Below are 23,843 nucleotides of genomic sequence, written 5' to 3' on the forward strand. Positions count from 1 at the left end.
AATGCACACACACCCTGCTTCCTGCCTTACTGGCAAAGGACCCCACCTCCTAGGGCTCCTGTACCAACCTGCCTGCCGTTCAGTCTCAGTATCTCTCTTCCAGTGATGCGCCCTAACCGGACCCCTGACCTCTCGGCATGTACCCTTCACATGCCTCTGCATTGCCTCTGCTATTTCTCTTCCTGCCCCTGGCTAGAACCAACTCCCTAAGGAGTCCTCGGGCTGAGGTCTACCTCCTGCATCATTTGTGGTTGGAGGAGCCTTTTCTGAGGCTCTCGGATCCAGCTAGGTTTTTCCTGTTACTTCCTCTCTAGGATTTGAAACTAGTCTTTGCCATTGGCATCCCTCTTGTTGGTTATGCCAGGAGGCTGTGTACCTTAGGCAGATAATGTCTGCTTGGCTCCTTGGCCTTGCTAGATTGTGATCTCTCTGAAGTGGAGCTGTGACCTTCGTCTTTGAATTCTCGAGTCCTTTGGATGGATGGATGGATGGATGGACGGACGGACGGACGGATGGACGGACGGACGGACGGACGGACGGACGGACGGGGTGTGTGGGCACAGCCTAGTGACTTAGGTTGTGGCCTTTCTGTGTATCACTTCATCCTCTCCCTCCCCTGTCCCTCAGCACAGACATGTTCCACACTCCATTGAGCTGGGGCTCCTAAAGGTTTTATCCACTTGGCTGCCAAGGAAGGCATTAGACAGCAGCCAGCTCTCTCCCAGAAGCCCAGCTGACAGAAACTAGTTGTGACCGCACAGCCAGTAGGAGTATGCAAATGTCCCTCCTTGTTCACATTTCTTGTTTGTGTCCCAAGGAGCTATTTCCCTCTTAGCCAGGATCTGGAGTTTCAGGGCAGGCCTGGCAGCACCGAGGCTGCTAAAGATGGTCTTTCAGGCTTATTTCTGAGGCCGGCTGAGTCTCCGGAGTTTCTTGAGTTGACTGAGCAGCTCAGAGATAAAAGCCTGAGGGAGAAACAGGAGTGAGACCAAGGCTTGGGGTCACAATTCACCCCTCACCCTGCCCTCTCTAATCTTCCCCTACCCCTAACTCCCCAGAGAAGGAGAAGACCCACAGTCAAGCCTTCCCTTCAAATACTCCTCTTAATTAGCTGCCTCCCACATTGGGCCTCCTCTTACCCCAGACCAGCAGAACGTCCCTTACCTCTGTGGGGCGAGGGCAGTTCCCAAGAATGGCCTAGATAGGGGAGAACACAGAGAGGGCCCCAAGTCACAGCATTTTCCCACAAGTCCCCACCAATCTCCCAAGAATTCTCCCCTCTGGGTTGGTTCTCTCCACTCCACCAAAGGAGGCAGAACCTGGGAGTCTGGGTTCCCTCTGACCCAAGGCCAGCTTCTAGCCCCCATCCTACCTCCAGCTGAGTCTTCTGCTCCTCTGTGGATAGATCCATGAGAGCCTCCAGGTCAATCTCAGGCTCAGAAGGGGTTGCTTGATCCTATTTGGAAATCACATGGGTCTCAGAGGGGCCTGACCAGCTGGTGCTGGAATGAAGGTTACTGTCAGGGACTCAGCCCACCTCTCTCCAATTTCCCATGGTTAGACTTTCTCCTCACTCAGAACACCCATTCAGTTTTCCATTCAACAGTAATTTACTAAACATGTACTATATTTTGGCTGGGTGCGGAGGCTCACACCTGTAATCCCAGCACTTTGGGAGGCCGAGGCAGGCAGATCACCTGAGGTCAAGGGTTCAAGACCAGCCTGGCCAACATTGTGAAACCCCATCTTTACTAAAAATACAAAAATTAACCAGGCATGGTGGTAGATGCCTGTAATCCCAGCTACTTGGGAGGCTGAGGCGGGAGAATCACTTGAACCCAGAACCTGGGAGGCAGAGGTTGCAGTGAGCTGAGACTGTGCCACTATACTCCATCCTGGGTGACAGAGGGAGACTTCGTTGCAAAAAAAATAAAAATAAAAATAATTTAAAAATTAAAAAAATTAAAGACATCTGATAAGGGACTGTTACCCAAAAAATACAAAGAATTACTGACCAGGCACAGTGACTCACGCCTGTAATCCCAGCACTTTGGGAGACTGAGGTGGGTGGATTATTTGAGGTCAGGAGTTCGAGACCAGCCTGGCCAACTTGGTGAAACCCTGTCTCTACTAAAAATGCAAAAAGTAGCTAGGCCTGGTGGCACATGCCTGTAATCCCAGCTATTTGAGAGGCTAAGGCGGGAGAATGGCTTCAACCAGGAGGTGGAGGTTGCAGTGAGTGGAGATCGTGCCACCGTACTCCAGCCTGCCTGGGCAAGGCTCTCTCAAAACAAAACAAAAACTGGCTATGGTGGCTCATGCCTGTAATCTCAGCACTTTGGGAGGCCAAGGCGGGTGTATCATTTGAGGTCAGGAGTTCGAGACCAGCCTGGCCAACACGGTGAAACCCCGTCTCTACTGAATATACAAAAATTAGCTGGGTGTGGTTGCGCGTACCCATAATCCCAGCTACTCCGGGAGCTGAGGCAGGAGAATCGATTGAACCCGGGAGGCAGAGGTTGCAGAGAGTGGAGCGCACCACTGCATTCCAGCCTGGGTGACAGAGCAAGACTCTGTCTCAAAAAAAAAAAAAAAAAAAAAAAAAAAATTAAATTACAAGAAGAAGATGAACAATGCAATTAAAAAATGGACAAAAGATATGAACAGACATCCCACTAAAGAAGATATATAGATGGAAAGTGAGTGTATAAAAAGATGCTCAACATCATATGTCATTAGGGAATTGCAAATTAAAACATTCATTCATTCATGTCATTCACTGCTGGTGGGAATGCAAAACGGTGTGGCTACTTTGGAAGACAGTTTGGTGGTTTCTCACAAAAGTAAACTTTTTTTTTTGAGACAAAGTATTGCTCTGTCATCCAGGCTGGAGTGCAGTGACACGATCAAGGCTTATTGCAGCCTTGACCTCGCAGGCTCAAGGGATCCTCCCACCTCAGCCTCCCAAGTAGCTGGGACCACAGGTGTACACCACCCCACCCAGCTAATTTTTTATTTTTTGTAGAGACAGAAGTCTCAATATGTTGTCCAGGCTGGTCTCAAACTCCTGGTCTCAAGTGATCCTCCCGCCTCTGCCTCCCAAAGCACTGTAATCCCAGGCATGAGCCACCATGCCCAGCCCTAAACACACTCTTACCATGCTATCCATTAATTACACTCCCTTGGTATTTACCCAAAAGAGATGAAAACACATTCACACAAAAACCTGCACATAGATGACCGGGCGCGGTGGCTCACTCCTGTGATCCCAGCACTTTGGGAGGCCGAGGCGGGCAGATCACGAGGTCAGGAGATCGAGACCATCCTGGCTAAAATCCTGTGAAACCCTGTCTCTACTAAAAATACAATAAATTAGCTGGGCGTGGTGGCAGGTGCCTGTAGTCCAAGCTACCTGGGAGGCTGAGGCAGGAGAATGGCGTGAACCTGGGACACGGAGCTTGCAGTGAGCCGAGATCGCACCACTGCACTCCAGCCTGGGCGACAGAGTGAGACTCTGTCTCACAAAAATAAATAAATAAATAATAAAACCTGCACACAGATGATCTATAACAGCTTTATTCATACTTGCCAAACGTGGAAGCAACTAAGATAGTCTTCAGTAGGTGAACGGATAAACAAACTGGTATGTCCAGAGAATGGAATGTTATTCAGTGCAAAAATGAAATGAGCTATCAAGCCATGAAAAGTCACGGAGGAACCTAAAATGCATATGACAGTTAAATAAGCCAGTTCGAAGCCAGTCACAGTAGCATGCACCTGTATAGTCCCAAGGAGTCTAGCCTGGGCAAAAAAGTGAGAGACACTGTCTCTAAAAAAAAAAAAAAAAAATGAAGAAGCCAACCTAAATACTCTATGATCCCAACAATAAGACCTGCTGGAAAAAGCCAAAGTATGGCAGTAGTAAAAAGATCACTGATTGCCACAGGGGAAAGAGGGAGGAGGGACAAGTAGAGCACAGGGGATTCTCAGCACAGTGAAACTCTTCTGTATGACACTATAACGGTGGATACATGTCATGCACAGTTGTCCAAAACCATAGAATATACACCAAGAGTGAAGCTGAATTTAAACCATGGACTTTGGTCAATAATGATGTGTCAATGTAAATTCATTGATTGTAACAAATAATGTATAACCTTGCTGCTGGTGGAGGATAGTGGGGGAAGCTATACATACGTGGGGGCAGGGAGATATGGGAAATATATGTGCTTTATGCTCAATTTGTCTGTGAACCTAAAACTGCTCTAAAAGATAGGTCTATTTAAAAAAGGACGTGAGCTCAAATATAATAAAATTCATATTTTGCTGCTTCAACAAGGACATTCTTTCTGCTATCTTTTCATTTACCCATTTTACAGATGAAGGGGACTTTTTTTTTTTTTTTTTTTTTTTGAGAGAATCTTGCTCTGTCGCCCAGGCTGGAGTGCAGTGGTGTGATCTGGGCTCACTGCAAGCTCTGCCTCCCAGGTTCAGGCCATTCTTCTGCCTCAGCCTCCCGAGTAGCTGGGACTACAGGCGCCCGCCACCTCACCTGGCTAATTTTTTTTGTATTTTTAGTAGAGATGGTGTTTCACCGTGTTAGCCAGGATGGTCTCTATCTCCGGACCTTGTGATCCGCCCGCCTCGGCCTCCCAAAGTGCTGGGATTACAGGCGTGAACCACCACACCCCGCTGAAGAGGACTTTCTTAAGTGAAAACGACGTGGTGGTGAAGAACACGATTACTAGTACAGTTTAGTGCCACTTTCTTGATTCATGTTAAGGGCCACTGTTGCTTTTGCATTATCAGCACAAACGTCAACACACTGGAAAAGGCAAACAAAATCTTAGCATTGGCCAGTAGCAGTGGCTCACGCTTGTAAGTAATCCCAACACTTTGGGAGGCTGAGGCAGACGGATCACTTGAGGTCAGGAGTTCGAAACCAGCCTGGCCAACTTGGTGTAACCCCTGTCTCTACTAAAAATACAAAAATTAGCCAGGTATGGTGCCATGCGCCTGTAATCCCAGCTACTTGGGAGGCTGAGGCAGGAGAATGGCTTGAACTTGGGAAGCGGAGGTTGCAGTGAGCCAGTATTGCGCCACTGCACTCCAGCCTGGATGACAGAGCAAGATTCTGTTACTCAAAAAAAAAAAAAAAACAAGTTACTGTTATTATGAAAATAATCACAGAACCTTTGAATGAGTTCTTGGAAATCTCCATAGGTCACCAGACTACTTCAAGCACCGATATGTTATCCATTTTTCTGTTGAGATTTTCAGTTTTTTCTTACTGATTTAAGAACTCTTTCTTTTTAACTTATTGAATTCAGATTAACCCTAGATTCCACATATGATGGAAATATCTATTGTGCTGGAGGGGTGCTGTTAGGGAAATACATGTATGTATTTATATAGTTGAATCTAATGGTATTTTCCAGTGTGTATTGCTTTTTTTTTTTTTTTTGAGATGGAGTTTTGCTCTTGTTGCTCAGGCTGGAGTACAATGGCGTGATCTCGGCTCACCACAACCTTCGCCTCCCGGGTTCAAGCAATTCTCCTGCCTCAGCCTCCTGAGTAGCTGGGATTACAGGCATGCGCCACCACGCCTGACTAATTTTGTATTTTTAGTAGAGACTGGGTTTCTCCATGTTGGTTAGGCTGGTCCTGAACTCCCAACCTCAGGTGATCTGCCCACCTCGGCCTCCCAAAGTGCTGGGATTACAGGCATCAGACTCTGCCCAGAGCTTTTTTTTTTTTTTTTCTTCCAGACAGGGGTCTCGCTGTGTCATCCAAGCTGGAGTGTAGTGGTGCGATCACAGCTCACTGCAGCTTCAACTTCCTGGGCTCCAGCAATCCTCCCACCTCAGCTTCCTGAGTAGCCAGGACCACAGACGTGCACCAACACACCCAGCTGATTTTTATATTTGTGGTAGAAACGGGGTTTCACCATGTTGCCCAGGCTGGTCTTTAACTCCTGAGCTCAAGCAATCCACCCACCTCGGCCACCCAAAGTGCTGGGATTACAGGCATGAATCACCCTGCCCAGCCACTACCTTTTTTTTTTTTTTTAATGCTTAACAAGTTTTCCCCATACTGACTAGGACACATATTTTATATTCACGTTTACAATTTTTCACTGGTTTGAGAATTTCACCTTTTTTTACTTTATTTTATTTTATTTTTTTGAGGCAGAATCTTACTCTGTTGCCCAGGCTGGAGGGCAGTGGTGCAATCTCAGCTTACTGCAACCATGGCATTCCAGGTTCAAGTGATTCTCAATGCCTCAGCCTCCTGAGTAGCTGGGACAAGAGGAGCCCACCACTGGGCCTGGCTAATTTTTGTATTTTTATTTTATTTTATTTATTCATTTATTATTTTTTTTGAGACGGAGTCTTGCTCTGTTGCCCAGGCTGGAGTGCAGTGGTACGATCTCAACTCACTGCAACGTCTGCCTCCCGGGTTCAAGTGACATTCCTGTCTCAGCCTCCCGAGTAGCTGGGATTACAGGCACCGGCCACCATGCCCAGCTAATTTTTGTATTTTTAGTAGAGACAGGGTTTCACCATTGTTAGCCAGCCTGGTCTCCATCTCCTGACCTCGTGATCTGCCCGCCTCGGCCTCCCAAAGTGCTGGGATAACAAGTGTCAGTCACTGCACCCAGCCGTAATTTTTTTTTTTCTTTTTTGAGATGGAGTCTTGCTCTGTAGCCCAGGCTGGAATGCAGTGGCTCCATCTCAGCTCACTGCAACCTCCACCTCCCAGGTTCATGCGATTCTCCTGCCTCAGCCTCCCGAATAGCTGGGATTACAGGTGCCTGCCACCAGGATGGCTAATTTTTGTATTTGTAGTCAAGACGGGGTTTCACCATGTTGAGCAGGCTGGTCTTGAACTCCTGACCTCAAGTGATCTGCCCGCCTCAGCCTCCCAAAGTGCTGGGATTACAGGTGTGAGCCACCACACCTGACAGAGAATTTCACCCTTTGCATTTGATTAAAATCCTTTGGAATTTATTCAACATATGTGCCCAGTGCCTATTATTTACCTGGCATTGTGAACTTGGGAACTTCAGTGAGAAAAACAAAGATGCTGCCTCAAAGAGGTGGTGGCAGTCAAGGAGACATAATAAAAATAGACATTATAAGTAATTAAATTATATAGGCCGGATGCAGTGGCTCACGCCTGTAATTCCAGCAGTTTGGGAGGCGGAGGTGAATGGATCATGAGGTCGGGAGATTGAGACCATCCTGGCTACCATGGTGAAACCCCATCTCTACTAAAAATACAAAAAATTAGCCAGACATGGTGGTGGCGGGTGCCTGTAGTCCCAGCTACTCGGGAGACTGAGGCAGGAGAATTGCTTGAACTTGGGAGGCGGAGGTTTCAGTGAGCTGAGATTACTCCATTGCACTCCAGCCTGGGTGACAGAGGGAGACTCCATCTCAAAAAAAAAAAAAAAAAAAAGTGCAAATTTACTGCTATGTCAATTATACTTCAATAAAGTTGCTTGTAGAAGAAGAAGAAGAAGAAGAAGAAGAAGAAGAAGAAAGAAGAGAGAAGAAAAAAATAAATCAAAGAAAAAGAAAAAGAAACCTCACCTACCTTCTCACTGCTCCCATTGCCAGTGGATAACCACTTTAACAATTCTGGTCCTTCCATACCTTTTTAAAAATAAATAATGCCTAAGTTAGCCCTTTCACCTTAAGATCTAGATTTTCCCCTTTGCTTCCTTGACATCTAGGTCATTTTACTCAGCATTTATTTGTTTATTTTTATTCATATTTTTTTGATTCGAGGTGTCACGGTGTCACTCTGTCACCCAGGCTGGAGTGTATTGGTGCGATCATAGCTCACTGCAGCCTCAAGTTCCTTGGGCTCAAGAAAACCTCCTGCTTCAGCCTTCTGAGTAGCTGTGACTACTGGCATGCTCCACCACACCTGGAAAATTTTTGTATTTCTTTGTAGAGACAGGGCCAGGCCTGGCCTCTGCCTTGTTATTGAGTGCATCCTATGTACTAAGCATCATGATGAGTGCTGGGGCATACAGCAAGACAGAGAGGAGGACCCTGGCCTTAAAAAGCCTATAGTTTATTGAGGGATACAGACAAGTGAAATGGCAGTTACCATACAGAGTGAGCCCAGGCGCAGTGGCTCATGCCTGTAATCCTAGCATTTTGGGAGGCTGAGGTGGGCAGATCACTTGAGGTCAGGAATTCGAAACCAGCCTTGCCAATATGGTGAAACCCCCTCTCTTCTAAAAATACAAAAAAATTAGCCGAGCGTGGTGGTGGGCACCTTTAATCCCAGCTACTCGAGAGGCTGAGGCTGGAGAATTGCTTGAACTCGGGAGGCTGAGATTGCAGTGAGCCAAGGTCGCACCACTGCACTCCAGCCTGGGCAATAGAGTGAGACGCTGTCTCAAAACAAAACAAAACAAAACAAAAAACCAAAACAAGACAAAAAAACATAACAGGGTGATAGGTACCCTGATGAGATACTATGGCAGCACATGGGAGGGGAGCTTAACCAAGGCTGGGGTTCAGGAAGGCTTCCTAGGCAGTGAGCTCTCCTCTGAGACCTGAAGGCTGAGTTAATCAGATATTTATGCTTCTGGTCACGTTGAAGTTTATTCTCACAATTTGAGTCACTAGAAAACTAGACAAAATAGATGAACAATATTTTCAGACATTGGATGACAGGTAACTCAGGACTGTAATCCCAGAGACCAGGACACAAAAGAGGTAAACTCCCATTGCCCCAGATTTCTTCCTGGAGGCAACTTCCAAATCACAGAGCAGAGAGATCCCAAATAGAGCACAGTGGTCTTGCTAAATTGATAAGACAGATCAGAGTTTAAGAGGGGTGAGATGGCCGGAAGTTACTGGACAAAGTTCTGGGGAGGAAGGATGTGTGCAGAAAGAGACCTCCAGCAATCTGCATAAAGGTTCTCTTGAATCTTTGTTGAACTCTTTTTTTTTTTTTTTTTTTTGAGACGGAGTCTCGCTCTGTCCCCCAGCCTGGAGTGCAGTGGCCGGATCTCAGCTCACTGCAAGCTCTGCCTCCTGAGTTTACACCATTCTCCTGCCTCAGCCTCCCGAAGAGCTGGGACTACAGGCGCCCGCCACCTCGCCCGGCTAGTTTTTTGTATTTTTTAGTAGAGACAGGGTTTCACCGGGTTAGCCAGGATGGTCTCGATCTCCTGACCTCGTGATCCGCCCATCTCGGCCTCCCAAAGTGCTGGGATTACAGGCTTGAGCCACCGTGTTGAACTCTTAAGATGCATATTCATAGAGTAAAATTTTCACAAGACCAGATATTATGAGGCACTGAAGGCACAGAGGGAAACAGTTCCGAGACCCCACACAGGACTTGGAGACAAACTGAGTTCCAACCAGAGTGGACAGTTATTCTTGATCATGCAGGAGTTCAGTACAGACCTCAAAAGGGTCATGCTTACTGGGCATGGTGGCTCCTGCCTATAATCCTAGCACTTTAGAAGGCTGACACGGGAGGATCACTTGAGCTCAGGAGTTTGAGACCAGCCTGGGCAGCATAGTGAGACCCTGTCTCTACAAAAAAAAAGTTTAAAAATTATCCAGGTGTGGTGGCATGCTCCTGTAGTCCCAGATCTGAGGGAGGCTAAGGCAAGAGGATCACTTGAGCCTGGGAGGCTGAGGTTGCAGGGAGCCCTGATTACATCACTGCACTCCAGCATGGGCAACAGAACAAGATTCTGTCTCAAAAAATAATGATAATAATAATAATAATAACAAAGGTCAGGCATTACTAGAGGGTTAAATTCCTCTCCAGATTAAAGGTTACTCTAGACTAACTCTAGCAAAGCTTAAAAGCAAGCTCAGACAGATCAAGCTGAACCATAAGTAACTTAATCACCTACTAGAACAAAGCCAAACTAAAAATTCAGTCACTCAACATAAAATGTGCAATGTCTAGTTTCTAATCAAAAATTACTAGTTGTGCTAAGAAGCAGGAAAATGTGACCTATAACCAAGAGGGAAATTAGTCAATAAAAGCAGACCAAGCTCCTTCTGCCCCTTAACAATCTTGCTGCTCTCCCTCTCACTCTGGATTTAAAACTTTTTTTTTTTTGAGATGTAGTCTCGCTCTGTCGCCCAGGCTGGAGTGCAGTGGCACGATCTCAGCTTACTGCAACCTCTGCCTTCCAGGTTCAAGCAATTCTCCTGCCTCAGCCTCCCAAGTAGCTGGGATTATAGGTGCCGCCGCCATGCCTGGCTAGTTTTTGTATTTTTAGCAGAGATGGGGTTTTACCATGTTGGCCAGGCTGGTCTCTAACGCCTGACCTCAGGTAATCCACCCACCTCAGCCTCCCAAAGTGTTGGGATTACAGGTGTGGCCTGGATTAAAAAACTTAAAAAGCAGACCCAGAAATGACATAAATGATAGAATTAGCAGACATGGAAAACATGAACACAGTAATGAGAGATATGGAAGATAAAAGAAAGAATCAGGCCAGGTGCAGTGGCTCATGCCTATAATCGCAGCACTTTGGGAGGCTGAGATGGGTGGCTTACTTGAGGTCAGGAATTTGAGAATTTGAGACTAGCCTGGCCAACATGGTGAAATCTCGTCTCTACTAAAAATATAAAAATTTAGCCAGGTGTTGTGGCATGCACCTGTAATCCCAGTTACTCAGGAAGCTGAGGCAGCAGAATGGCTTGAACCTGGGAGGTGGAGGTTGCAGTGAGCCGAGATCATGCCACTGCCCTCCAGCCTGGGTGACAGAGCAAGACTCTGTCTCAAAATAAAATAAAAATAAAAATAAATAAATAAATAAATAAATAAAAGAACCAGCTGGGCACAGTGGCTCATGCGTTAATTTCAGCACTTTGGTGGGGGCTAAGACAGGAGAGTGCTTGAGGCCAGGAGTTTGAGACCACCCTGGGCAACATAGCAAGAACTCTTCTCCATTAAAAAAAAAAATTAAGAAAAAAGAACTAGGCCGGGTGCCGTGGCTCACACTTGTAATTCTAGCACTTTGGGAGGCCAAGGTGGGGATTACCTGAAGTCAGGGGTTCGAGATCAGCCTGGCTAACATGGTGAAACCCCATCTCTACTAAAAATACAAAAATTAGCCAGACATGGTGTCCATGCCTGTAATCCCAGCTACTCAGGAGGCTAAGGCAGGAGAATTGCTTGAACCAGGGAGGCAGAGGTTGCAGTGAGCTGAGATCGCACCTTTTGCACTCCAGCCTCAGTGACAGAGTGAGAGTCTGTCTCAAAACAAACAAACAAACAAAAAAACAAATGGAGCACCTAGAGAAGAAAAACTGCATATTTTAAATGTAAACTTTACTGGATAGAATTAACAGCATGTTTAACACTGTGTGAAAAAAAAAAAAAAAGGTCAGTTGAAGATATAGCAAATGAAATGAGCCAAAAGGAAGCACAGATTAAAAAAATCCTGGGTGGGCAGGGTAGGGGGGAGCACAGAATAGAAAAGAACTTTGATGACCTATGGATATCAAGTGGTCTAACATCTATAATTGGAATCTCAGAAGGTACGGGTGAGCATTATAATAAAGATACACTCTAGGCCAGGCGTAGTGGCTCATGCCTGTAATCCCAGCACTTTGGGAGGCCGAGGCGGGCGGATCACCTGAGGTTAGGGGTTTGAGACCAGACTGGCAACCATGGCGAAACCCCGTCTCTACTAAAAATACAACAATTATCCAGGTGTGGTGGTGCATGCCTGTAACCCCAGCTACCGGGGAGGCTGAGGCAGGAGAATCACTCAAACCTGGGAGGCGGAGGTTGTGGTGAGCCGAGATCGTGCCACTGCACTCCAGCCTGGGTGATAAAGTGAGACTCTGTCTCAAAAACAAACAAACAAACAAACAAACAAAAAACACTCTAATGATTAGAACTTTGCCTTTAAAAAGGCATCAGTCTTGGTCAGGTGCAGTGGCTTATACCTGTAATCCCAGCACTTTGGGAGGCTGAGGTGGGAGGATTGCTTAAGTCCAGGAGTTCAAGACCAGTCTGGGCAACATAGGGAGACCTTGTCTCTACACACACACACACACACACACACACACACACACACATATATATTAAAAAATTAAATAATAATAATAAAAAAGTATCAGTCCTGCCCCCAAAACCATCATTATATCACTTTTGATATTCAATACATGTATAGTCATGTGCCACATAACGATGTTTCAGTCAATAACTGACCACATATACAATGGTAATCCCATAACATTATAATGGGGCCAGGCTAAGTGGCTCATGCCTGTAATCCCAACACTTTTGGAGGCCAAGGCAGGTGGATCACTTGAGCTCAGGAGTTTGAGACCAGCCAGGGAAACATGGTAAAACCCCATCTCTACACAAAATGAAAAAATTACCCGGGTGTGGTGGCATGCACCTGTGCTCCCAGCTACTTGGAAGGCTGAGGTGGGAGGCTGGCTTGATCCCAGGAGGTGGAGGTTGCAATGAGCCAAGATCAAGCCACTGCACTCCAGCCTGGGTCACAGGGCCAAAACCTATCCCAAATAATAATAATAATAATGGAGTCTGGGAGCAGAGGCTCATGCCTGTAATCCCAGCACTTTGGGAGGCCAAGGCAGGCGGATCACCTGAGGTCAGGAGTTCGAGACCAGCCTGGCAACATGAGGAAACTCTGTCTCTACTAAAAATACAAAAATAAGCCTAGCATGGTGACACGTCCCTGTAATCCCGCTACTCAGGAGGCTGAGGCAGGAGAATCGCTTGAACCTGGAAGGCGGAGGTTGCAGTGAACTGAGATCATATCACTGCACTCCAGCCTGGGTGACAGAGCAAGACTTTGTCTAAAAAACAAACAAACAAACAAACAAAAAAAAAAAACAGAGATTATAATGGAGCTGAAAATTTCCTATTGCCTTGTGACATTGTAGCCATCATAAGGTCATAGTGCAAGGCATTAATTACATATTGTGATGCTGGTGTAAATAAACCTACTGTACTGCAGTTGTGTAAATGTATAGCACATACAATTACACACAGTACAGAATACATCTAATGATAATAAATAACAATGATATTAGTTTATGTATTTACTATACTATACTTTTAATCATTATTTTAGGGTGTTCTCCTTCTACTCGTTAAACAAACAAAAAAGTAACTGTAAAACAGTCTCAGGCAGATTCCTCAGGAGGTATTCCAGAAGAAGGCACTGTTATCTTGGAGATGACAGCTGCATGCCTGTTATTGCCCCTAAAGACCTTCCAGTGGTCTGTCTGTTGGACTTACTTCACCCATACCGGTATGTCTGATGGGGATGGAGTTCAAGATCAGGCAAGAGAAAAACACGTAAAGGAAGCAATCTCTCAACTGACCCGGGTACATAGCACCCCTACCCCCTACAAAGGACTAGATTTCTCAAAACTACATGAAACCCTCTGTACCCATACTCACCTGGTAAGTCTATTTAATATCACCCTCACTGGGCTCCATGAGGTCTCGGCCCAAAATCCTTCTAACTGTTGGATGTGCCTCCCCCTGCACTTCAGGCCATACATTTCAATCCCTGTACCTGAACAATGGAACAACTTCAGCACGGAAATAAACTCCACTTCCGTTTTAGTAGGACCTCTTGTTTCCAATCTGGAAATAACCCATACCTCAAACCTCACCTATGTAAAATGTAGCAATACTACAGACACAGCCAACTCCCAATGCATCAGGTGGGTAACTCCTTGCACACGAATAGTCTGCCTACCCTCAGGAATATTTTTGTCTGTGGTACCTCAGTCTATGGTTGTTTGAATGGCTCTTCAGAATCTATGTGCTTCCTCTCATTCTTAGTGCCCCCTATGACCATCTACACTGAACAAGATTTATACAATCATGTCTTACCTAAGCCCCGCAACAAGAGTATCCATTCTTCCTTTTGTTATTGGAGCAGGAGTGCTAGGCGGACTAGGTATTGGCATTGGCGGTATCACAACCTCTACTCAGTTCTACTACGAACTATCTCAAGAGCTAAATGGTGACATGGAATGGGTTGCCGACTCCCTGGTCACCTTGCAAGATCAAACTTAACTCCCTAGAAGCTGTAGTCCTTCGAAATCAAAGAGCTTTAGACTTGCTAACCACCGAAAGAGGGGGAACCTGTTTATTTTAGGGGAAGAATGCTGTTATTACGTTAATCAATCCAGAATCGTCACCGAAAAAGTTAAAGAAATTTGAGATCGAATACAACATAGAGCAGAGGAGCTTCAAAACAACGGACCCTGGGGCCTCCCCAGCCAATGGATGCCCTGGATTCTCCCCTTCTTAGGACCTCTAGCAGCTATAATAGTGTTACTCCTCTTTGAACCCTGTATCTTTAACCTCCCTGTTAAGTTTGTCTCTTCCAGAATCAAAGCTGTAAAGCTACAAATCGTTCTTCAAATGGAGCCCCAGATGCAGTCCATGACTAAAATCTACCACGGACCCCTGGACCGGCCTGCTAGCCCGTGCTCCAATGTTAATGACATCAAAGGCACCTGTTTCAAGGAAATCTCAACTGCACAACCCGTACTACACCCCAATTCAGCAGGAAGCAGTCAGAGTGGTCATCGGCCAATCTCCCCAACAGCACTTGGGTTTTCCTGTTGAGAGGGGGACTGCGAGACAGGACTAGCTGGATTTCCTAGGCTGACTAAGAATCCCTAAGCCTAGCTGGGAAGGTGACCGCTTCCACCTTTAAACACGGGGCTTGCAACTTAGCTCACACCCGACCAGATAGTAAAGAGAGCTCACTAAATTGCTAATTAGGCAAAAACAGGAGGTAAAGAAATAGCCAATCACCTATTGCCTGAGAGCACAGTGGGAGGGACAATGATCAGGATATAAACCCAGGCATTTGAGCCAACAACGGCTACCCTCTTTGGGTCCCCTCCCTTTGTATGGGAGCTCTGTCTTCACTCTATTAAATCTTGCAACTGGAAAGAAAAAAAAAAAAAAAAAAGACCTTCCAGTGGCACAAGAAGTGGAGGCGGAAGATAGTGATATTGATGATCCTGACCCTATTTAGGCTAATGTGTGTGCTTATGTATTCGGCTAAAAAAAAAAAAAGTTCAAAAAGTAAGAAAAAAAAATTTCAAATTTAAAAAATAGTACAAAGCTCCAGCCTGCTCAACATGGTGAAACCCCATCTCTACAAAAAATACAAAAATTAGCCAGGCATGGTGATGTGGGCCTGTAGTCCCAGCTATTTGGGAGGCTGAGGTAGGAGAATCTCTTGAACCCGGGAGGTCGAGGCTGCAGTGAGTCATATTCGTGCACTGCACTCCAGCCTGGGCAACAAAGTGACACCCTGTCTAAAAAAAAAAATGCTTGTAGAATAAGGATATAAAGAAAGAAAATATTTCTGTACAACTGTAAAATGTGATTGTGTTTTAAACTAAGTGTTATTACAAAAGAGTCAAAAACTTAAAAAATTAAAAAGTTCAGGGCTGGGTGTGGTAGCTCACACCTGTAATCCCAGCACTTTGGAAGGCTGAGGTGGGAGGATTGCTTGAGTCCAGGAGTTAGAGACCAGCCTGGGCAACATGGCAAGACCCCATCTCTCTTTTTTTTTTTTAATTTAAAGTTTATAAAGTAAAAAAGTTACAGTAATCTGAAGTTAGCTTATTACTGAAGAAAGACAAAAAAATTTATAGGTTGGGCACAGTGGCTCATGCCTGTAATCCTAGCACTTTGGGAGGCCAAGGCAGGCAGATTGCTTGAGCCCAGAAGTTCGAGACCAGCCTGGGAAACATAGTGAGACCTTGTCTCAAAAAAAAAAAAGAAAAAAGAAAGAAAAAAAAATTTTTATGAATTTAGTGTAGCAGCTGGTTATGGTGGTTCATGCCTATAATCCCAACACTTTGAAAGTCCAAGGCAGGAGGATCGCTTGAGGTCAGGAGTTCAAGACCAGTTTTGGTTTTTTTTTTTTTTGTTTTTTTTTTTTTGAGACGGAGTTTCACTGTTGTTGCCCAGGCTGGAGTGCAAAGGCACGATCTCAGTTCACTGCAACCTCCGCCTCCCGGGTTCAAGTGATTCTCCTGCCTCAGCCTCCCAAGAAGCTGGGGTTACAGGTGCCCGCCACCAGGCCCTCCTAATTTTTGTATTTTTTTAGTAGAGATGGGGTTTTGCCATGTTGGTCAGGCTGGTCTCAAACTCCCAACCTCAGGTGATCTGCCTGCCTTGGCCTCCCAAAGTGCTGGGATTACAGGCATGAGCCACCATGCCTGGCCTCAGAAACAGTTTTTTAAAAATTAAAAAGACATTTTGTTGTTGTTGTTGTTTTGTGGGGTTTTTTTTGTTTTTGTTTTTGAGATAGGGTCTCATTCTGTCACCCAAGCTGCAGTGCAGTGGCACAGTCATGGCTCACTGCAGCCTCAACCTCCCGGGCTCAAGCAATCCACCTACCTCAGCCTCTCAAGTAGTTGGGACTACAGGTGCACACCACCGCATCCAGCTGATTTTTTTTTTTTTTTTTTTAACAGAGTTTTGCTCTTGTCACCCAGGCTGGAGTGCAATGGTGCAATCTCGGCTTATTGCAACCTCCGCCTCCTGGGTTCAAGCGATTCTCCTGCCTCAGCATCCCGAGTAGCTGGGATTGCAGGTGGCCACCACCATGACTGGCTAATTTTGTATTTTTAGTAGAGACGGGGTTTCATCATGTTGGCCAGGCTGGTCTCTAACTCCTGACCTCATGTGATCCATCCACTTTGGCCTCCCAAAGTGCTGGGATTACAGGCATGAGCCACTGCGACTGGCCCCTGGCTAATTAAAAAAAATTTTTTTGGCGGGACGCAGTGGCTCACACCTGTAATTCCAGCACTTTCGGAGGCCGAGGCAGGCAGATTACGAGGTCAGGAGATCGAGACCGTCCTAGCTAACACGGTGAAACCCTGTCTCTACTAAAAATACAAAAAATTAGCCAGGCGTGGTGGTGGGCGCCTGTAGTCTCAGCTACTCGGGAGGCTGAGGCAGGAAAATGGCGCGAACCCGGGAGGCGGAGCTTGCAGTGAGCCGAGATCACACCACTGCACTCCAGCCTAGGCAACAAAGCGAGACTCGGTCTCAAAAAAAAAAAAAAAATTTTTTTTTTGTAGAGTGGGATCCCACTATGTTGCCCAGGCTGGTCTTGAACTCCTGGGCTCAAGCAATCCTCCTGCCTTGGCCTCTCAAGTTCTGGGATTACAGTTATGAGCCACTGTACCCAGCAGGAAAAGAAAGAATTTAGTGTAGCCTAAGTGTACAGTGTTTATAAAATCTACAGTAATGTCCTAGGCCTTCACATTCACTCACTATTCACTCACCCACTCACCCAGAACAACTTCCAGTCCTGCAAGCTCCATTCATAGTAAGTGCCCTATACAGTTGTGCCATTTAAAATCTTTTCTATCATATTTTTACTATACCTTTTCTATGTTTCGATATATAAATACTTAGCATTATATTACAGCTGCCTACAGTATTCAGTACAGTAACCTGCTGTACAGGTTTGTAGCCAAGGAACAATAGCTACTAGGTTTGTGTAGGTACACTCTATGAGGTTTGCACAATGATGAAATTGCTTAACAATGTAGCAGTTCACAGAATGCATCCCTGTGGTTAAGCAGGGCATGACTACATATTTAATATCAGGTATGTGTATTACTGAGTACAAGACTGCCACTGCAGGCCGGGCGCAGTGGCTCGCCCCTGTAATCCCAGCACTTTGGGAGTCCAAGGTGGAAGGATTGCTTGAGCCCAGGGGTTAAAGAGGGGCCTGGACAACATAGCAAGACTCCATCTCTATTAAAAAAAAAAAAAAAAAAGGGCTACCACTGCAATCTGGTGTTGAGAATGTGGGCTGACATCACAGTCCAAATACTCTTGCCCTCAAATAATTTTTGAACTCTCAGAACATAAGCAGGTATATAAAACAACCCCTACTGAGATGAACAAGTGTGAAACCTGTGACTCTATCTCACATAGGGTGGTTTGCTGGAGGCTGCTGCCTGATTTAACCCCCTTTCTTACCTCCTCTCCATATCCAGGGCCCTTACTCCTGACCTCTCCACCAGGGAGACCAGCAATGAAATAAGGCTCAGATGAACCAACAACTTTTTTTCCTTTTTTTATAGAGGCAATCAAGTTAAACACAAATGTTTGTTTCACACATTCATCGACAATACTTTTTTTTTTTTCTTGAGATGGGGTCTTGCTTTGTCGCCCAGACTGGAGTGCGGTGGCACGATCATGACTCACTGCAGCCTTGACCTCCCAGGCTCAAGCAATGCTCCCACCTCAGCCTCCCAAGTGGTTGGGACCACAGGCACACACCATCACACGCTGCTAAATTTTTGTATTTTTTTGGACAGGGTTTCACCATATTACCTATGCTAATCTCGAACTCCTGTGCTCAAGCAATTTGCCCACCTCAGCCTCCCAAAGTGCTGGGATTATAGGCATGATTCACTGCACCCAGTTGACAATACTTTTTTTTTTTTTTTGAGATGAAGTCTCGCTCTGTCACCCAGGTTGGAGTGCAATGGCATGATCGTGGCTCACTGCAAGCTCCACCTCCCGGGTTCACGCCATTCTCCTGCCTCAGCCTCCCGAGTAGCTGGGACTACAGGGGCCTGCCACCACGCCCGGCTAATTTTTTTGTATTTTTAGTAGAGACGGGATTTCATCGTGTTAGCCAGGATGGTCTCAATCTCCTGACCTCGTGATCTGCCCGCCTTGGCCTCCCAAAGTGATGGGATTACAGGCATGAGCCACCGCGCCTGTCCAGACAATACTTTTTTTTAAGTCAAAAGTTTAATAGAATTATTACTTAAAATGTTACTATATCAAAAAGGAAGCTACAGGAAAGGAATGTTTCAAAACTCTGGGATGGTCAACAGTGTCCCTTGCTAATGTGAACATTAGATTTACCCCCAAGGCAGTGACTGGTGACCTTGGCCAGAGCTCTCAATAGAGTGGTAGAAGCAGAAGGCAGATTCCAGTGGACTGACTGACAACAGGCAGGGAAAAAGTAAATAAGGCTGTGAGTGTGGACAAGTCCTTTAAGGAGTTTGGCTCTAAGGTGACAAGAAATAGGGGACAGTAGGCTAGGTGTGGTGGTTCACGCCTGTAATCCCAGCACTTTGGGAGGCTGAGGCTGATGGATCACCTGAAGTCAGTAGTTTGAGACCATCCTGGCCAACATGGTGAAACCCCCGTCTCTATTAAAAATACCAAAAAAAAAATAGGCCGGGCGCGGTGGCTCAAGCCTGTAATCCCAGCACTTTGGGAGGCCGAGACGGGTGGATCACGAAGTCAGGAGATCGAGACCATCCTGGCTAACACGGTGAAACCCCGTCTCTACTAAAAATACATAAAAAACTAGCCGAGCGAGGTGGCGGGCGCCTGTAGTCCCAGCTACTCCGGAGGCTGAGGCAGGAGAATGGCGTGAACCCAGGAGGCGGAGCTTGCAGTGAGCTGAGATCCGGCCACTGCACTCCAGCCTGGGTGACAGAGCGAGACTCCGTCTCAAAAAAAAAAAAAAAAAAAAAAAAAAAAATTAGCTAAGTGTGGTAGTGGGCATCTGTAATTCCAGCTACTTGAAAAGCTGAGGCAGGAGAATCTCTTGAATCTGGGAGGCAGAGGTTGCAGTGAGCCAAGATTGCGCCATTGCACTCTAGCCTGGGCAACAAGAGTGAAACCCTGTCCAGAAAAGAAAAGAAATACAGCGGATGGTAACTAAAGGGGTGCATGTTGGGCAAGGGTCTCCATAAAACAGGAGAAACTCATGCATATTTAAGTCCCTGTTTAGAAGGCAAATCCATGCTCTACCTCCAGACAATATGAGCTCTAGGACCCCAAGTCTGCATTCCCAGACTTGGTTCCTCCAAAGACCCCACACCAGGCTGCACATCCAGGGAGAAGAGGTAGAGCCCTCCAACAAAGGAAGGTTGGTCCCAAGATACTAAACAAATAAAGTGTTGTGTTGCATCTTTAGATGCTTTCCCACTGCGGCTGTCTAAGGTGGGTGTCTGGGGTAGAGCCCTGGTGGGTGGGCAGGAACTCTTCATAAAACTGGAATGGAGTAGAGTAAGGCTGGAGACTGTGCTGTCTTGACCTCTGCCCAAGATGATCAACCACCTGGGGCTTCCCCAGCTACTTAACTGCTTCCTGCTGCAAAGCGCAGGGATTGGGAAAGAAACTGCCACCTGGCACCTTTGGACAATTGCCATGGCAATCACAGGCCAGGCATTTTATTCCAGTCATTGCCTGGGAGTGGTCCTCCCACATGTCTTGTTTTCTGTGTTACAGGCTTATTACTGTACAGCCTCCAGCCCTCCACTTTCATCTTGCAAAACAAGGTTCTTTAGCTACTGTCTTTCTTTGATGCCTGGAAGGATTTGCCCTGGAGTGTCAGAAATTTGAGACTTTATGCAAGTGCACAATAAACACTCTGAAATTGAAACTGATCCAATGGAGAGTGCTGGAATTAGTGAGGGGCAGTGGATGTGTCCTGCAAGGTCAGAGGAGACACAGGCCAAGATAGTTTGCCTCCCAGCTCCACGGGGTCTCCCCACCCTCAGTGAGTGGGCTTGGGAGGTAGATGCTTGGGATGCTGCAAGGGACATGGTCAACACCTTAACCAAACGGACACATGACCCAGTTAGTATCGAGATAGACTGGGTCACATCAATCATTCTTCACCACCTGCACCCTAGGACTGCTGAGAACCCTTACCCACAGGAATTATACGGCCCTGCTGCCCCAAAAAGATAGGATCCGAGTCAACAAGAAGGAGAAACAAGGACCACATATTTTGAACTCCTGGCTAGCCTGGCCTATGGTTCTCAGCCCAGCCACACATTAGAACCAACTGTGGAGCTTATAAAAAACGCCCAGTATCTGGACTCCACTATAGTAGATTTAAATTCAGTTGAGGAGGAGCCAGGGCATCTGTTTTTTTTTCTTAAGTATTTCAAGTGTGGAGAATAACTGGCTGCTCAAATAAGTGGCCAGGCTTCACACCTGATCCCATGGCTTCCTAGCTGTGTGACCTTGGGCAAGTTACTCAACATGTGTAAACCTCCATTCCCTCAGCTATAAAACAGTACCTGCTGGCCAGGCATGGTGGCTCACACCTATAATCCCAGCACTTTGAGAGGACAAGATTGGAGGATCGTTTGAGCCCAGGAGTTCAAGACCAACCTGGGCAACATAGCAAGACCTCATCTCTATAAAAAAAGAAAAAGAAAAGAAAAACAGTACCTGCTTAATGGAGTTGTGGGGAGGATTAAATGAAAGAATGCATGTCAGTGCCTGGCATTGTGCCTAGCACGTAGTTAAGTGTTCAGAATGTTATTCTTATTGCTGGAGCAGCAGTTGTCACCTCTCTAGAATCCAGGTTTGAAGGTATATAAGTAAGAAAGTGCCATTTCCAGTGACCAGGGACCAAGGCCTGTCCTTTTCCCAGAGTGGGGTTGAAGAGTGTTAGTCAGAGCCAGGGTCAAAGATTGCTTAGGTCCTGGTATTGGCACTCAACTTTGGTTACTCTTAACATTCTAGTCCTGCACTGTCCATTCTGAAATAACGAAAATGTTCTATATTTGGGCTGACAACATAGTAGTCACTAGCCACATGGGGCTATTTAACACTTGAAATGTGGCCTATGTTGGCGGGGCATGGTGACTCATGCCTGTAATCCCAGCACTGGGAGGCCGAGGTGGGCAGATCACCTGAGGTCGGGAGTTTGGGACCAGTCTGACCAACATGGAGAAACCCCGTCTCTACTAAAAATACAAAATTAGTCAGGCATGGTGGCACATGCCTGTAATCCCAGCTACTCGGGAGGCTGAGGCAGAGAATTGCTTGAACCTGGGAGGCGGAGGTTGCAGTGAGCTGAGATCGCGCCATTGCACTCCAGGCTGGGTGACAGAGTAAGGCTCTGTCTCAAAAAAAAGAAAAAGAAAAAAGAAATGTGGCCCATGTGACTGGGGAACTGAATAATTTTATTTAATTACAATTCATTTAAAGTTGGCTGGGAGCGGTGGCTCCCGCCTGTAATCCCAGCACTTTGAGAGGCCGAGGCGGGCGGATCACAGGGTCAGGAGATCCAGACCATCCTGGCTAACACGGTGAAAACCCGTCTCTACTGAAAATACAAAAATTAGCTGGGCATGGTGGCGTGCGCCTGTAGTCCCAGCTGCTGGGGAAGCTAAGGCAGGAGAATGGTGTGAACCCGGGAGGTAGAGCTTGCAGTGAGCTGAGATTGCACCACTGCACTCCAGCCTGGGGGACAGAGTGAGACTCCATCTCAAATAATAATAATAATAATAATAATAATAATTCATTTAAAGTCAAACAGCTACACATGGCTGATGGCTACAGAATTGGAAAATATAGCTCTAGGCTGGGCATGGTGGTGCACGCCTCTAATCCCAGCACTTTGAGAGGCCGAGGCAGGCAGATTGTTTGAGCCGGGAGTTCAAGACCAGCCTGGGCAACATGGCGAAAAGCTATCTCTACAAAAAAAAATACAAAAAAATTTGCCAGGCGTGGTGGTGCGCACCTGAAGTCCCAGCTACTCTGGAGGCTGAAGTCAGAGGATGGCTTGAACCCAGCAGGCAGAGGTTGCAGTGAGCTCAGATTGTACTACTGCATTCCAGCCTGTGCAACAGAGTGAGACTTTGTCTCAAAAACAAACAAACAAAAAAAAAAAAAAGAAAGAAAGAAAGAAAAAGAAAAGAAAATGTAGCTCTGGACATGCATGTGCATTGAGGATGGGAGTAAATCAAGATATAAAATTTTGAAAAATAGTGTGACCAAGCATTTTCCCTTCTATTATCTCATTGGAGCCTCAGAAAGTCCTATAAAGGAGACATAACAGGCACTAACAGCCCTGTTTTATAGATTAGAGATGTTAAAAGACCTTCCCCAGATCACAAAGAGCACAGAGGCACAGCCAAGCCTGGAGCGAGGCAGACTTCTGGATTTCAAACCGTTGCTTCTTCCCTTCATCAGTTACAAAAGCTTTCTCTTCATGGAAGCACCTCACATCAGCCCTTCAGCTCCTGTGAAGGTCTCAGTCCCCTGGGTGGGCCCCAGGCCCCCTATCTCCTCCCACTCTCCCCTGTGCTACCCACCTGGAAGAGTTCCTGAACCTGAGCATCCACCCATTGCTCCATCTCCAGCCAGCGCTGGAGCTGGCCCCGGTCATACTTCACTGTCAGGCGGCTGGGTCTCCGGGACCTGGGTATCTTGGAGGAGTCCTGGTGGGACTTGGACTCTGAGTCTGTGGATGATGTCCTGCTCCTCCCAGAAGCCCAGTGGACCTTCTTACATGGGTTCTCCCCGTCTGGGCTGGGAGATGTGCAGGAAGCAGGGCTTGAAGACAGCATGGAAGGACTGGCCTGGGCAAGGAGCTGGGAAAAACCGCCAGTTCAGAGCAGGGCCACGGAGGGAAGTGAGGAGACAGAGAACAGGAAAGGCCAGCAGAGAAGAAATAAAGGCAGGAGGAGGGCCAAGGCTCCCAGGGAGGGGCAAGGGCAAAGATCAATAGGACTTTGGTGCTGGGAATGCCAGTCTCCTGGCTCCTCACTGCCAGCCAGTGAGTGGCACTCCAGAGCCATGCCCCAGCCTCCCTTTCTGCAGCTTCTCGGGCCCAAAGTGGCATAAAGTGCAGATGAGCAAAGGTCAAGAGGCTGCCATGCCCAGTGAGGAGGAAGGGGCCCTGGGGTCCTGAAGCGTACAGGGCTCCAATTGCTGCTCTATGGCCAGTTCTGGAACGGGATCTGAATCGTTCTCACCTGGGATCCCTCTGTATCCCACCTTCTTGGGGCTAGATCCACTCT

The 23,843-nt window shown here is 46.6% G+C and overlaps 3 protein-coding genes across 4 annotated transcripts in view; all 3 read right to left on the reverse strand.

The window, feature by feature from the left end:
- The window catches only part of RMDN3 (regulator of microtubule dynamics 3), a 138,134-nt gene that overhangs the window by 89,243 nt on the left and 25,048 nt on the right, over nt 1–23,843 (reverse strand). The window lies entirely within an intron of this gene.
- DNAJC17 (DnaJ heat shock protein family (Hsp40) member C17) overlaps nt 1–23,843 on the reverse strand; it is a 248,318-nt gene that overhangs the window by 51,564 nt on the left and 172,911 nt on the right. The gene's annotated exons all lie outside the window — the stretch shown is intronic.
- PPP1R14D (protein phosphatase 1 regulatory inhibitor subunit 14D) lies at nt 656–23,473 on the reverse strand. 2 transcript variants are annotated; one of them, XM_050799593.1, is made up of 5 exons: nt 23,136–23,473; nt 2,458–2,573; nt 1,373–1,456; nt 1,165–1,197; nt 656–965 (listed from the first exon to the last, which is right to left on the reverse strand). In XM_050799593.1, the coding sequence occupies exons 1-5, from the start codon at nt 23,388–23,390 to the stop codon at nt 851–853; spliced, it is 603 nt and encodes a 200-aa protein (XP_050655550.1). In that variant the 5' UTR covers nt 23,391–23,473; the 3' UTR covers nt 656–850. The 2 variants fall into 2 exon arrangements, with proteins under 2 accessions (XP_050655550.1, XP_050655549.1); XM_050799592.1 differs by lacking the exon at nt 2,458–2,573.

This window comes from Macaca thibetana, chromosome 7, assembly GCF_024542745.1.
Source record: "Macaca thibetana thibetana isolate TM-01 chromosome 7, ASM2454274v1, whole genome shotgun sequence".
Lineage (NCBI taxonomy): Eukaryota > Metazoa > Chordata > Mammalia > Primates > Cercopithecidae > Macaca > Macaca thibetana.

Coding starts and splice junctions, on each gene's coding strand:
- PPP1R14D (XM_050799593.1), bottom strand. CDS start 23,390: ATGCTGTCTTCAAGCCCTGCTTCCTGCACATCTCCCAGCCCAGACGGG. Junction 1,457..2,457: donor CGGAGTAGCTGGGATTATGG/GTACGCGCAACC, acceptor ATTTCCAAATAG/GATCAAGCAACCCCTTCTGA. Junction 1,198..1,372: donor AGCAGAAGACTCAGCTGGAG/GTAGGATGGGGG, acceptor TCCCCTATCTAG/GCCATTCTTGGGAACTGCCC.